The sequence below is a fragment of the Pinus tabuliformis genome, chromosome 1_1, assembly GCF_031772625.1.
Source record: "Pinus tabuliformis cultivar Carrire ecotype Pingquan chromosome 1_1, CPIR1, whole genome shotgun sequence".
NCBI lineage: Eukaryota > Viridiplantae > Streptophyta > Pinopsida > Pinales > Pinaceae > Pinus > Pinus tabuliformis.
Window position 1 is genome coordinate 244912888 of NC_142297.1, and position 15352 is coordinate 244928239.

The 15352-nt window shown below is 35.8% G+C and overlaps 1 protein-coding gene across 5 annotated transcripts in view; it reads right to left on the minus strand.

Annotated features, from left to right (window-relative positions):
- LOC149212441 (putative receptor-like protein kinase At2g21480) overlaps positions 1-15352 on the minus strand; it is a 448846-nt gene that overhangs the window by 50872 nt on the left and 382622 nt on the right. For 2 of the 5 annotated variants that reach the window (XM_089391849.1, XM_089391845.1), the window contains 8 exons: positions 12906-12977; positions 12583-12654; positions 12335-12400; positions 12064-12120; positions 11768-11865; positions 11354-11518; positions 10918-11216; positions 10677-10728 (listed from right to left, as the gene is read on the minus strand). In XM_089391849.1, coding sequence (XP_089247975.1) covers positions 10677-10728; positions 10918-11216; positions 11354-11518; positions 11768-11865; positions 12064-12120; positions 12335-12400; positions 12583-12654; positions 12906-12977 — 881 coding nt within the window. The remainder of the gene's footprint in view (positions 1-10676; positions 10729-10917; positions 11217-11353; positions 11519-11767; positions 11866-12063; positions 12121-12334; positions 12401-12582; positions 12655-12905; positions 12978-15352) is intronic. The other 3 variants (XM_089391848.1, XM_089391847.1, XM_089391846.1) reach the window with 3 other exon arrangements.

The window sequence follows — 15352 nt, forward strand, 5'->3', positions numbered from 1 at the left end:
CTTTGGCCGTAGGTTGGGTGATCCTTGGAACGGGGTTGAGACCTTGTAATAAGTCATTTGTAGAAGCAATAAGATTTGTTTTGGAAGGTCGAGATCCATGATCTGTTGAAGGAGCAGAGCCACATAAGTTAGGGCACCAACGCAGGAATGATAAGGGTTTGTGAGAAGGGTTTTGCACAGGTGAAAGGGAGAGGCTGAGTTTAAGGCACACCTGTAGCTAGAACAGGTGCCCTAAAGGAGGTTGAAAAATCTCAAGGATAATGCTCAGAACATGTACCTTATGACGGTGCAACAAGGCCTCTGAAATAAGTTATGTTTGACTTGTTCTCAACATGGATTAGATGCTAAGTGATGGCTCTATCCTAAAGGATTTAGGACAAAGGGTAATGTGCCCTAGTTGGGGTTGCTCATGTTCACACTAACCATGATTGAAGATTGTTCAGTAGCCTGGCATATTCACTAGTTTTGTGATAAAGACTAGAGGGTCGAGATCCTCATTAAGGATGGGATGAAAGGACAAGTTGCCTTAGGATGGGATGGGATGCAAGGCCAAGCTGCATTGTATATAAAACAGATTAGTGATTGGATTTAAGGGACCCCATTTATGTCAAAAGTGACTTGGTTCGAAACGAGAAAAGTGGTCATAAAAGTAATAGTAATAACACTTCTAAATTATTTTGAAATTTACACATGATGCGTAAACATATCTTTTTTGTAAACAAAATGTAACAATAACTGATTTTGCTAAACAATATGATTATTTACATAGTAAAACTATTTATATTATGCACTTGAATTCGTTAAAAGTATATGCACAAATTATATATATATATATATATATATATATTAACCTAAAGGAGTAGGAGATATGTATTAATCCGAAACCACACGTGGACAAAAACTAGGAGATTTACAAAATAGTGCAGAGCTACCTGAGGGCCTCAAAATTTACATTTTGGTCTACTAGGCCCAGAATTTTCTTTCCCAAAATTACAAAATTGTCCTTGACTAGTCTATGGCTATAAATCCTACAGAACTGGTTCAACCAATATTTACATATGTAATTTGACATTAGAAACAAGCAAAAAGAAAGAGAGATGGTATTGGTTACTCCTCCATTGGCACTGGGTTGTCAAGATATATTCTAGTGTTTTCTTCATTCAACTTCTGGCTTTTCTCGACTAGCTTGAGTTGTAGGTGCTCAATTTGCAGATGCAAAGCATCAACTTCGCCTTCAAGCTAACAAATTCTTTCATTTTTTCTATTTGTTTCTCTTGCATTTATAGTTTCCTTCTGTTGTTCATGGATGCACCTCTGTACTATTGTCAGCCCTTCTTTCATTTCCACATGTTCTTTGTCACAGAGATTGCAAGCCTAGTGGAGCCTCCCACGATCCATCACATTGCGCCTAAGCATTCTGCCCAACCGAGGCCGGCGTAAGCCCCATGAACCAAACACCGATCCGTCCTTTGATATGCTCACAACATCCATAATGACATCGGCGGGGTGACCAAGACAACTGCCCACAGAGAGAGAGAACAATAGACCCAAAATTGAACCTGCTACGCTTCTAAAAGACCACACTTACAAACATTGATACACCACTGACCTTGGATATCAAATTAACAGACTCTTTCTTGCCTATATCACCGGTGATGCCACCCTTTGCAACAACCATAACCATCCCACAACTACACTCTAAAACCATAGTGCAAATTACACTGACTCTGCCACTACTCAGACTACCTAGAATTACCTGACCTGGCCACTGGGTCCTTAAGGAAAACCCTGGGACAAAATCAAACCAGTTCTTGTGACAAAATATCTTATCATTACTACTTAGTATATAGAGGACGATGGACTGAATTCTGCTGCAGAGCTGATACAAGGTACTCTTACTGCTTAAATTTTGATGTTCTTCCATAATTCCTCTGCTCAACAAAATGACCACCAACTTGTCCCACACCAGCTTCCATCGCACGAATTGACCACCTCGGACCAAAAGGATTAATTGCTCCTCACACTCCCCATTATTTCGCATGGTTTCATCTCGATTCGCCAGTTGTTGCGACTGGTACAAGGTGCAAATACCAGGGTTTCCATGCCTATACTTCTTAATTGTCCAACTGTACTACGAGCCCAAGGACAACAACGAAACTACCACATATGCCAAACAACAAGGGCGCCATGAGGCGGGAGGATGGGCCAGGGTAATAAATGTCAATGGGACAGGGATGAGGAGAGAAGGTATGAGGGGGACAAGGAGGTGGAAACCAAGGTGGCCAAGGTGGAGGGTGAAGGGAGAAAAGGAGGATGAGGTGGAAGGGAGGGAGGCTAGGGGGAGGGGAAGGGAGGAGAGGTGGAATGGAAGAAGGGGGGAGCAGGGGGGAAAAGGAGACAAGCTAGGGGAGGAGGGGCAATAAAACTCCGAACATTCCCTCTTATTATAATTCTTGATCCTTCCATAACCACACTCAACTATCAATAGATTGAGATTCATAACAACCATTAGGGAATGATGACTGATCCCACAATGTCATTCACTTGTTGCTTTCCTCATTCATCCTACAGGCCAAATTGGCTTGCTTGTCAGCTTCCTTATTATTACCTCTTAGAATATGGAAAAACTTAACTTGTTCAAAGAGAGGGATCATTCCTTGGGTTCTCTTGATGATCTGGTTCAGTTTGATGTTTTGAGCGACTGAGTTGTAGTTCATATGCTTTATAATCAACATGGAATCCCCTAGAATTTGCATATCCTTGATTCCCTTTTTTGGGCCAGAGAGAGCCCGAGGAACAACCCATAAGCCTCAGCTTGATTATTTGTCTTCATTCCCAGACCCCAAGAATATCTATCTTCTATGATTCCTTTGGGATTAATGAGAATCCCTCCCCATCCTACCACCCCAATGAATTTTATATTGATAATAGAAAGACAACAGAGAAAAAAAATAATACAAATAAACAAGTTAACTCATAAGAATTAACACAAAATTTACATGGAAAACGACAAGGAAGGATTAGAGATTTTATTAAAATAATAATAGATTCATTACATTCACTTTCTTTTCACTCACATCCCTATTCTATACACCTTATTTTATTACAATATAATGTGCCCGATACCATGGGTACATACAACTCATTTCACTGCTTCCATAATATTCTAGAAGCATGAAGAAATCAAAACATTTTATATTTTATTTTTCTTTGATGTGGTCTCGCACCTAACAATCCCCCACTTGAGACCAAATAGAAGCTTGAGTGAATATTTTTGACATTGTTTTTCTCTCCTGACTACTAAACCATTCCCAAGATGTCTTTAATCACATTTGCATTACTCTAGTGAAGGTTCTACAAAGCTCCTACTTATCCCTTGGTAAAATCTTTGTTAAAATATTAGTTTGATTGTCTTCCATCTATATTTTCTTCAATTGTAGTAGCCAATCATCTAACACTTGACAAATTTGTTAGAAAATTATTTATTACGGAGCAATGGAACACATAAAATATTGCAAAAATATAAACACAGAAAACACATAAAACAAGAGAGACACAGATATACGTGGTTCACCCAGTTTGGGCTACGTCCACCTCGAACAACCAGTCCTTCCTTTCTATTATCCAGCAAAACGAAGAGACACAACCTATAGCAAATCTGCTGTAATATCCTCTGTTTTCTCTCACAGTCTCAGCTCTCTGTTTCTCGCTCACTGAATACACATCTATCACACAGCCTCAAATACAATGCCCTCATACAAAGAGAGGGGTTGCCTTCTAGGGCAAAAAACCCTAAACTAAACATAAGTTCTACCGTCAGATCATCCGCCTAATGAACGGCCCAGATTGACTAGAAATTACTATACTTTTACAAGGCAATTTTACATTTATTTTTGGCTTCGGGGGCGCTGCCCCCGAGCCCCCGCCGGGGGACCGCTGGCCCCCGGACCCCCGTGGGGGGGACAAGTCCCCCCCGCATGGAGGGGTGTACAAAACTTCCTAGGGTATACATCCGGCTGAAACAAAAACCTCTGAACAATCATGCTCCACACACAACAAAATCCAATGATATTGAACATCTATGTGCTTTGTCGTAGAAATATATGTTGGGTTTTTTACTAAGTGAATGGCGCTCTAGCTGTCAAAAATGTAGCACATATTTTTCATGTTTTATTCACATCTCTCTTAAGAATTCGTTGCATCCACAACATTTATTTGCAAGATTCTATGGCAGCTACATATTTTCCTTTGTTATGGAGAGGGCTACTACTTTTTGCAATCTATACATCCAAAACACTACAACACCTGCAAAAGTATATAAATAACAAATGGTGGACTTTCCAATATCCATATCGACATCCATATTTGCATATGTATAACCTTCAAGGACAACATTATTATTTTGAAAAAAAAAAACATAAACTACTAGTACCCTCGAGATACCTCAAAATCCACTTTATCACTTGTCAATATTGTTTGTTTGGATTTGCAAGCAACCTGTCCATTTCTTCCACTAAATGTGCAATATTTGGATGGGTACATAACATGGCATACATCAAGCTACCGGCCATTGAAGCATAAGGTATTTTACTCATTTCCTCCTTCCCTTGATAAGGGCGCAAATTAACACTAATTTCGAAGTGTGATGCTAGGGATGTACCAATTGTTTTGGCATCCTTCATATTGAACCCATCTAACACCTTCTCAATATATTTTGCTTGTGACAACCACAATTTTTTGTTATTTCTGTCACATATAATCCTCATACCCAATATTCATTACCCTAGACCTAAATCCTTCATTGCAAGTTGATTGCTCAATTCTTTCTTCAACCTATTGATCATGATCTTATCATGTCCAACAATTAGCATATGATCCACATACAATAGTAGTATAATATACTTTTCTTGGTCATACCTCTTGATGTAGACATAATGATCAAACTCAAGTCTTTTGAATTCATTATCCAACATAATTGAATAAAATTTCTTGTACCATCGGCAAGGTGTCTGTTTCATCCCATAAGTCTCTTCTTCAACTTGCATACAAGGTTCGCCTTACCTTTTATCTTGAATCCTTCTGGCCACTTCATATAAATTTTCTCCTTCAATTCTCCATTAAGGAAAGTTGTCCTCGCATATTTCACATTCCAAGTCTAAAGCAACAACAAGACAAAGGATAACTCTTATTGATGACATTTTAACAATAGGTGAAAAATTTCTTGTAAAGTCAATACCTTCCTTCTGGTAAAATCCCTTCACCACCATCTTTGTTGTGTATCTTTTCTTCTCTTCACCCTCATCTTTAATCTTCTATACACATTTATTTTGTACGACATTTCCTCCTTTTGAACGTTTTACTAACTCCCAAGTTTTGTTTTCCAACAAAAAGTCCATTTCTTCTACCATTGCTTTCTTCCACTTTCTTCTAGTTTCCACTTCACAAGCTTCCTGAAAACACTCAGGTTCACCTTCATTAGTTAGCAAAATATAATTTGAGAGTGCATATCTTTGTGAGGGCTTATGAGGCTTAGTAGACCCATGAACAAACCGTGGTGATGTGTTTTCTCATTGAATATCTTATAATGGTTGTGGCAAGTTTTCTTGTTCTTGTTTTCCATCATTTTCCACTTATTTTCCATTATTTAATGTAAATTACATTTATACCTCTAACTATTTTGTGATTAACTAGATCCCATAGATAGTAATGAAAATTAGCATCCACATATCCCTGAAAAATTCATTTCATTGATTTATCATCTAATTTGGTTATACGCTCTTTGAAAATATACATAAATGCTTCACTTCCAAAAAAATTCAGGTAAGAATATTTTACCTTCTTACCGATCCAAACTTCTTTCAAAAAAAAATTGTGTAGGGATATAGAAAGTGAGAAATTGATAAGGTAACCAGTTGTCATTACTGCTTCTACTAAAAAATGCTTTTCCAATCTAGAATTTGACAACGTACTCCTCAACTTCTCCATGATAATGCGATTCATCCTTTCTATAGTATTATTTTGTTGGGGAGTACCAAGGACAATCTTCTCATGTTTAATGCTAAACCTATTACAATAGTTCTTGAATGCATTAGAGCAATACTCTCCATTGTTATCTGTCCTCAAACACTTAAGCAATTTGTTAGTCTCTCTTTCAACAAAAACGTGAAATTTTTGAAATATCTCAAACATCTCATCTTAAATTTTCATAGGGTAAGCTCAAACGTCCCTGAATGCATCATTTATCAATTTGCCAAAATATGAGGTTCTTAAATACTTAACATTCACTGGCCCATAAACATCAAAGTGTATTAATTCTAATAAATTTGTTTTTCTTTCATGGCGACATCTCATAAAAGAAACTCTTCATTGCCTAACATAAATACAATTCTCACAAAGATCAAGTTCAAAGGATTTCAAACCTAGAAGTAGATTTTTACCAACAAGAATTTTTAGGCCCTTTTCACACATGTGGCCCAAGCACTTATGCCATAACTACGTTGAGTTTCCTTCTTTTGCAACAACAACAACATCTAATATCTCTGTTGTTGCCCTCATTTTATACAAGGTTCTTGTCTTGAATACTTTAGCCATGAATAATGACCATTTACTAATTTTCTAGCCACCTTTACCAAAGGTTGTGGAGCAATATTCATCATCTAATCATCCCATATAGATCAAACTCATATGGGTCCTAGGACATGCCTAACATATTTCAACAAGATATATTGTCCATCATTTATCTTGATGGGCCTCCAAATTAGACACAAATTAAGGCCCATCTAACCTTTCTTAGGCACATAAAGGTTATATTAAATCTGTCCTTCTACACTTAATAATGTTTTTTTACTTTAATATGTTCTTAGGAAGGTTTAGAGATAATAGCATATTATGTGCCTAATATTATTTATTTTTGTACAATATTGAGTAAATTTTGAATGAAATAATATAGGGACTTGCTCCCTACTACAGGATGGACCAAGATTGGATAATAAATGAACAAGATATTATCATATTATTGAATAGATTTGGGAGCTCCAGTGACTGAGAAAATCTAGGAATGTGCTCCCTATCGTTTAATAGAGATTCCTATTGTTGGGAACCAGATCCACATTTTGAGGGATTTTGGAGGGGAAAGTTGCCTCCTTTATAAGGATGCTTCCCCATCAATTTGTATAAGTACCAATTCGAATTTTCCTCTAGGGGCATGCATTTCTTAGTCTTCTTCAGAAGAAAACTTGTTATTTAGCAGCTCTACTTTCATTTCTAGCAGGGATGTACTTGGATTGATTCTAATAATGAAGTTTGGTGCCATTTTTAGCTTCTAAAGCTTGGTTTCCTTCATAGGACTTTGAGTATCCTTGGGCTTGGCCATCCTAGGAGCCTTAGAGCCTTGCTATACAATTTCTTTATTTCTTTTGAATGTCTTTTTCACTTGCATCTCTTATTTCTACATTTAGTATTCATGTTCCTTTGTTGTAGGTTATATTGGTTAAATGATTGAAGTGAGTTGTTTTGCAGGTTATTTATAGAGTCACAAGCATGATGCATCCTTAGAACAAATTTGAAAAGTCATATTCATCATTGAGCTACTTGGATTGGTTTACTAGTTCACAATTATGGAATTTCTAGAAGTCTCTTGTAGCAAAATAGTAGTAATTTTTTGCTAAATTTTAGCACATATTAAAAAAATTATTTCAAGTTGTTTCCAATTGGATAGATTCCTAAAAACATTTAAGTTAATAACAAAATTTACCCTACAACATTTTCACTTGATCAAGTTAGGCATTTGGTAGGTTAACTAGCTCACTGATTCTTGAATTTCTAGTTTTTGGAGTAGTAATTTTCTGTTATTTTTTAGCACATGTTAAAAAGGGTATTTTTGAGTGATTCTACTTATATTGGCATCATAGGACATCCTACTTAATAACAAAATTTACCCCATCTCATTTACATTTGATTTTCTTGGTTATTCAGTGAGATAAATTGGAGGACAGAATAGGTGATAAACTAGATACTTTAGTCTTTGCAAGTATAAAACATCATAATTTTTTTTGTGGTGTGCCGGTACTACTGTTGATTTGCAGGGTTAACATTGTCATCCTACATTCCTCCTACCCTCATCAGCCTCTTTCTCCTCATTACACAACACCCTCAAAATTCTGCCACCGAAAGTACATTTATAGGTCATTGAAGGACACTGTGTGCATTTGTTTTTGCTCAAGATGGGCCCCTGAGAGGTTCTAAGCTTGGAAAACGCCTCCTACAACGTTCATATACCTTCATCTAATCTTTCCCACCTTTAGATCACCTTTTCCACCCTCAGGGTGCTCACAAATCCAATCCTGTAGCAAAATAGGGCAATCTCATAGCATCCTATAGCAACATGTAAACTTGGCCAGATTTGCTCCAAAAGCATGATTTTTTAACCTTAACCTTAAATAATGACCCTTAGGCTCTGAAACCATGATTGAGGAAGACCAAAGAACACTTAGGACTTGTTTTTTACCACTGCAACACATTACAACAATTAAGGGTTAGTAGACAGCTACATGAATTGAATGACATAGTGATGATTTTCATGATTACTTTATGAAGCACTTAATGAACTCTGTTACTCAGTCTAATCTCTTTTGAATGAAATGATGGAGATTTGGTTCATGCTTTTTAATTTATGCAATTAGAATAGATTTGTTTTCCTTGTCTTTGTTTTCTACAATAGGTTAGAGTTTTTATTTCAAGCATTTCCATTTATGCATTTAGTTTAGGTTCGATTTCATGATATTCACTTCATTGCATCAGATCAACGAAAGAATGACACATTGCATGTTGCACATATAGTGTCGACACCTCTTAAGTTTGTATGAACCTCGGGTTGATAATTTAAGTTGGTAGTCTTGGGAGTTGCAACATTCTTGTGCAATACTAAGGCTCATCACCTCCCATTCCAACATTATTATACATAAGATTATTCCTAAATGTAATCTACCATGATCACTTGCTTCATATGTAATAAAATTATTTTTAGATGGGGTCACATGGTGAGATTCCTTAGAGTCAAGTACCCATTCAGTGCTACTGCTGGAAGCATAAACCCGACTTCTTCCACTAAAACAATAAATAAGACATCTCTTTAAGAAGTTACAACAGTGGTCTCACTTTCATTTGTGTTGGTTGATTTTAGTTCCTTTTGTTCCTTCTTCCAAAACTAGCAATCATTTTTCCTATTTCCACAATGAAAACAAGTGTTCCTATTCTTGATTTCGATCTTCCTTTTGACTTTGAATGCCCTTGTTTTCTACATTCAATTTTCCTTCCACGATCAACTAAGATTAACGCTTCTCCTCCCTGGTTTTTCGCAATTGATTTGTATCGCAGCTCCTCATTCATTAAATTGATGCTAACATCATTGAACTTTAGGGTACTTATAGGCGTTGAAGTGCTCAAAGCTACTATCAAATTATCCTAATTTTTTGGCATGGAACACATAAGTATGATGGCTTTTCTTTCATCATCCAAATTTTTTTGACAAAGGCAAGCTCACTAGTAATTATATTAAATTCATTTAAATACTCTACTACTGAAGCACCCTCTTTCATTTTTGATCCATATAGTTTATTCATGAAGACAATTTTGTTTGATGCCGTGTCTTTTTCATACAAATAATGCAGCTTTTTCCATAGCGCTTTTGCTATCTTCTAACCCACTACATAAAGAAAACATTCTTTGCGAGGTAATGCCAAATTGTAGCATGGCCTTCCTATCCAACTACTTCTATGCTTGATACGTAGTTGTTGAGGGTTTCTCTGTCACTCTTTCAATTGGAAAATATTGATCCTTCAGAATCTCTATATCCTCCATTTATGATTTCCATAGGATGAAATTGACCTCATTCAACTTCTCCATACTACTCATTGCAGTGGTCTTCATACTGTTACCCATACCTAGCTTCTCCATTTCTGTTACGCAGACCTAGCTTATACCATTAACAATAAAAATTAGCAGCTTTGATTCTAGATCTTAATAAAAAGAGAGTAGAGAAAAAAAAACTGATAAAGCAACTTAACTCATCAAAATTTACATGGAAACCCATTAAAAAAACACGCACCAAAGATTAGAGCTTTTATTAAAATAACAATATATCCATTGTGTTCACTCACTTCTCACTCACATCCCTATTTTATACTCCTAAAAATAAACTTTACCCCTATTTTATACTCCTAAAAAATAAACTTTATTACAATACTCTGGGTCCAATACCATAGATTATAAATAAATAACTCACTAAACTCTCCATAATATTCCCAAGATTAAACCAATCAGAATATTTGATTTTACACCTAACCTATATTTCATAAGAAAACAATATGCATTTATGCATTTGAATTAGACATATGAAAAATTCAACAATGAATTTTATATTTTATAACATAACCATATAGTTAATACGTATTGGAACTTTGCAACATATGCTACACGTGTGTCTTTATAATAAATTTAAAATTTGAAGTTCTATTGATTTTCCAAATAATGACGATTAGGATTAGAGGAGACTGCAACATGGACTAACTAACAACTATTAAAGGATATTATATGAGCTATATTTTGTCAGAGATATAGTCTGAACAATATAAATAATTTTTTAGAAAGTACGAGAAAATGGAATGATATGTACGTACCCCAAATCAAACCATCCAAATTGCCATTTTTCATGAACTCGTACACCAGAACCTGCAAGGTGCACAGTTCAATTAACATATGCACCAAAGTGCAGTGCGATGAAAGACATGAACTCCTTCAATCTAATAAGCCTCACTTTGAAATTTTCAAGTGATTTTTATAATAAGTATGCATGTTTAAAATGGTGTTATCCTCATATCTTGGAAAAAGCATAATGATTTCAGGTGAACAGAGACAGACCTGCTCTCCAGCTTCCTCACAGAACCCTTCAAGCTTCACAAGGCATCGATGATGTAACCTGCTAAGAGTAACTATCTCATTCTGAAACTGCTTCTGCCCTTGAATGCTGGAAGGAGATGCTCTCTTCGCGGCCACTACGCATCCATTACCAAGATAACCTTTATAAACCCTACCAAATCCTCCACAGCCGAGTTCGCGAGCTTTGTTGAAGTGTTCTGTGGCTTTCAGAATTTCTTCCAGATCAAATCTTCGTATTCCATTTGGAACATCCCATGGTTCTGCAGTATTGCTTGCTACATCTAATCAGACCCATTTAGAATAAGAGATAGTACAAAATTAGTATTCGTCATTGTCCTCTCACAGAAAATATTTATAGACCAAGCAAATTAGAAGCTCATCCCGCGATTCAAGAGAGATGTTTTAGATAGGTTCACACCTGTGCTTCGCTGGGGATGCCCCACAAGCACCTCCAGGTTTACGAGATGCTTTTTTCTTATCTTTCTTATCTTTAATGCACGTAGTCCAACAAAAATAATCACGAGCATGATAAAACCACTTAGAGAAGCCCCACAACGACCCCTATATTCGATTTCTTGCCGCGCTGGAGACGATACCCATAGTGAGCTTTATTTGCATAAAAAATATGTGAGATCCATGAAAAATATAGAAAACATGATTGAACAGGATATAAACTAAATACTGCGTAAACATTGCGAAACATGCACTTTCCACGATGCAAATTTTAAAAGTACATGAAAGGCCAACATCCTTTGTTAAATATATGATCCTAACTATTTTTGAGATTGAGGCAAAGTTTCAAATAGTGCACAAAAGAGAGAAACGTGTGTACCATTTTCAGGTTGAGAATAGAAGGAGACACAGCCAGGTGAACCCAAGCAAGATTTCATATGGATATCCACGTTCGAATCAAAACAATTTCCCCAAATTCTACACAGTTAAAATTCTCAGTGAAAACATGTGTTATCAGACCGACGGATTCGGGTTTTTACTGGCTATAACAATTATTTTATAAATAATGATGAATGGCACGTTCAGAAGAATGCCAAAATCTAGATTTCTAATATAAATTCATGGGAATGGGCATTTAGCCTAGTCATAACTTGCAGACACTACATTCTGACTTACAGAGGTTCAAGAAAGCCTGTTGGCTTTGGCCCAATGAAGTAGTTACAACCCAAATTGCTGAAAACACGATAAATAGTTTAAATGAAAGTTAAAACTCCAGGCCAAGCAAGAACAATATGAAATTAAAAACTGAAAACTGTGCTCTTCCTGGGACCTAAAAATGTAACTTCGTAATATTTCACAAATCAGACGTTAAGCCTTTAGTTATTACAATGTATTGATATGTTTCAATCAAGGAGAAATCCAACACATAAAGAAAATCTATACTTACAATTTGGTACTAAATCTTGAAATCCAGCTAGGAAGGGGTCCACTTAAAAGATTATTAAAAACACTTCTGCAAGAAAGATTTCATTCTTTAGAGGGTGGGATATTTAACAAAATCGGAAAAAGCATATAATTTGGAAGGCATCAAGCTGACGGTCCATTATATAATTTGACATTTTATAGTCATGTCAAGAAATGAAGTTTTTAAAAGCAGTATGCAAAAATTTGCGTCCACTTTTCCCTGGAGCATACAGGTGTCGAATATTGACCATGGAACTCCACGATTGCGGAAGAGTACCGGTAAGGAAATTGCTTTGAAGCGTCCTGCTCAAAGAAAAGAATACTGTTATCCTGGAAACATTTATTCTCATTTTTTTTTAAGAGGCGTTATCTGAAACAAATAACTAAATCAAAGATAAACATTAAAAATATTTAGTTGTCCGCCGGTTATAATTCATCCATTAATTCATCCATTATTTTCCCAATGTAGTAAAAAATATTTTATAGTTTTTAACACTCGAATTACAAAATATCAAAATGACTTTGGAAAGTCAAGTTTAACGTGAAAAGCATACAGATTTGTGATCTTGTGGAGACTGCCAAACTCAGGAGGCAAGTTACCATGCATTTCAGCATCGTGAAGATTCCTGTATCATAAAAATATATGATGTGTCATATGCATGCCTTGGTTAACTTTCTTCGTCAGCTCTGTAAGAGGAAGCTTCATTTCATTAAATCATTTGCAGAAGTTGTATCCCCATTGTTTAGCTAATGCGTCTATGTGCAAAATATGTAAGATCATGTCAGTGGCTTCCCAATCAAAAAAGCAGTAAGTGGCCTCGAATGAAAATCAAATCTATTTATTTAGAGTTTCAGAAGATTACTATATTGAATAGATGATTAAAACAATAAAGATCGGGAATTGACAAAAACAGCTAATACAGAGATACTTGGAAGTGACTATTGTCATAACATGAACTTGGAACCCTAGGAGATACTTTTCCAGTTACAACATTCGGAAATAAATTTTTCCTCGTTATAAAATTTGCCTAGTTGACTTAAAAGGGGCTACTATTTTAACTAAATTAAAGTTATCTGGTTTGCTTAGGTTGGCCCAATCATGAAACAATTGGCAATGAACAAGTAGTTATAAAAATTCCATGCAGCAGCAAAGCTTCAAACTTCCCACCTCACTGCGTTTTGCATTTAGAAAAAAATAAAAAAATAAAAATAATTCTCTCTCTATATATATAACAATAAAAATAAATAAATAATTCTCTATATATATAATAATTCTTTCTATATATGGCAAATTTAATTTTTCTATAAGATCATTTTATAAATAAAATACTAATGATTTTTTGTTAAGCTTAAATGTTAGGATATTGCAAAACATAGGAAATAATTAAGTATAGCTTAGTCTAGTGTATAGTTAGGTAAAATGTGTTTCTTTAGTATGTACTTTTTGTAATCCGATGGTCATGATATGTTCTAGGCATAGAGTGATCCAAAGGTTCATTATCTTCTCGGTATTACTGACACTTGATCCGTGGCTTAACATCCAATTGGTCCCTGGTCTTTATTTAAAGAACATGGAGGGTGATTTGTCTGGTGACCATTCATGAGAGAAACTTATGTAAATTTTCTTTCTTTTACATTAATAAATTGCTTGAAGTGGCCGCGTTCACTCAGGCAATGGACTATTTCCCTCTTTAAGGGTTTTAACCATGTCAAGAACACTGGTGTACTGATATGTGATCTGTGTGTGAGTGGTGTCCTTTCATGTTCTATCTAAGGAATTTACCCTGTAAATACCTACATGGTATCAGAGCTATTCGAGGGCCACATCCATTGGTGATCCAAATCCGAAGCCGATACAACTGCATCCGACTGTCGTTTCCTAGATCTACTGTTTCTAACTTCTTTCGGTCCGAGAGGACTATTCCACTGTGTTAGGAGCATCTGCTCCAGTGAAGAACCAGTTTAATTTCATGCGAAAAGGTTTCCGGTAGCCCTAGCTATGTCATTTTTAAGATCTTGTAGTATTGAACCTTTATTTGCAGTTATAGTTATTTAGCTCTCTATTTATTTCGGTTTATAGTCCTGTATAAAAGAAATTAGTACCGGATCTATACCTTTCATTTCGGTGTATGCTCTTTACCCCACGACTCTGTGCAATCTGGGTAAACCACAAACAGAAAGAAATGATTTTTCTCACGCGTATGCTCTTTTTCGCTGCGCCTTAGTGTGACTCGGAAAATCAGAAACATTGAGGAAAATATCTAGTTTCTGGTCAAATCTAACTTTAAGCTGTAAGGCTTGGATACTTTTATTTGTTCGTTTGATTTCTATGGTTTTTTTTGTTTTGTAAGCAAAAAATGGTTTTTTCAAGTAAACACGCACCCCAAAGCTTCAGTGAGATAACAAAAAAAAAACCTTCATCCTTTCCAACAATTACTAACCTTTTAAACTATCTCACTTGGTCTGAAGTTACTTTATGAGAATAGAGGTCTTGGGTTCAAGTATTTCTTTTTGTTGAGTTACTTTTTCAAAAAGCACATGTAACTTATGTTTTAAAGTTACTTTATGTAAAAGCGTCCTCACCCTCAAGTACAACAATTCATTAGTGCATCTAAGTGAACGAAGTTTGTTAATCAAAGGCACATTGAGACTTCATAATGGGCTTCTGTTCCAAACTTGGGGCTTTAAGCTTGTAATAATATTACTTCCTTAGGTAGGAGTGGCTAATAAACAACCCTATTAGGTGTTCCCAACCCCTAAAGGGAGAGATAAATCCAAGGTACATCCTTCAATCGATAAGGGTCATGTGAATAATGATGAGATGGATAGGGATTAAGGGGTCTCAAAGCTAAATGCCATGGGTTCAAGAATGGTAATGAGGAGGGATGTCCACATATTTGAGTGTATAGATGCAGGATGGAGCAATTGTGGATACATGAATTACCCCAGCCTTTGTTTTCCCACCCTTCTTCATTTGTTTTTTGCCTTTTCTTGATTTTTT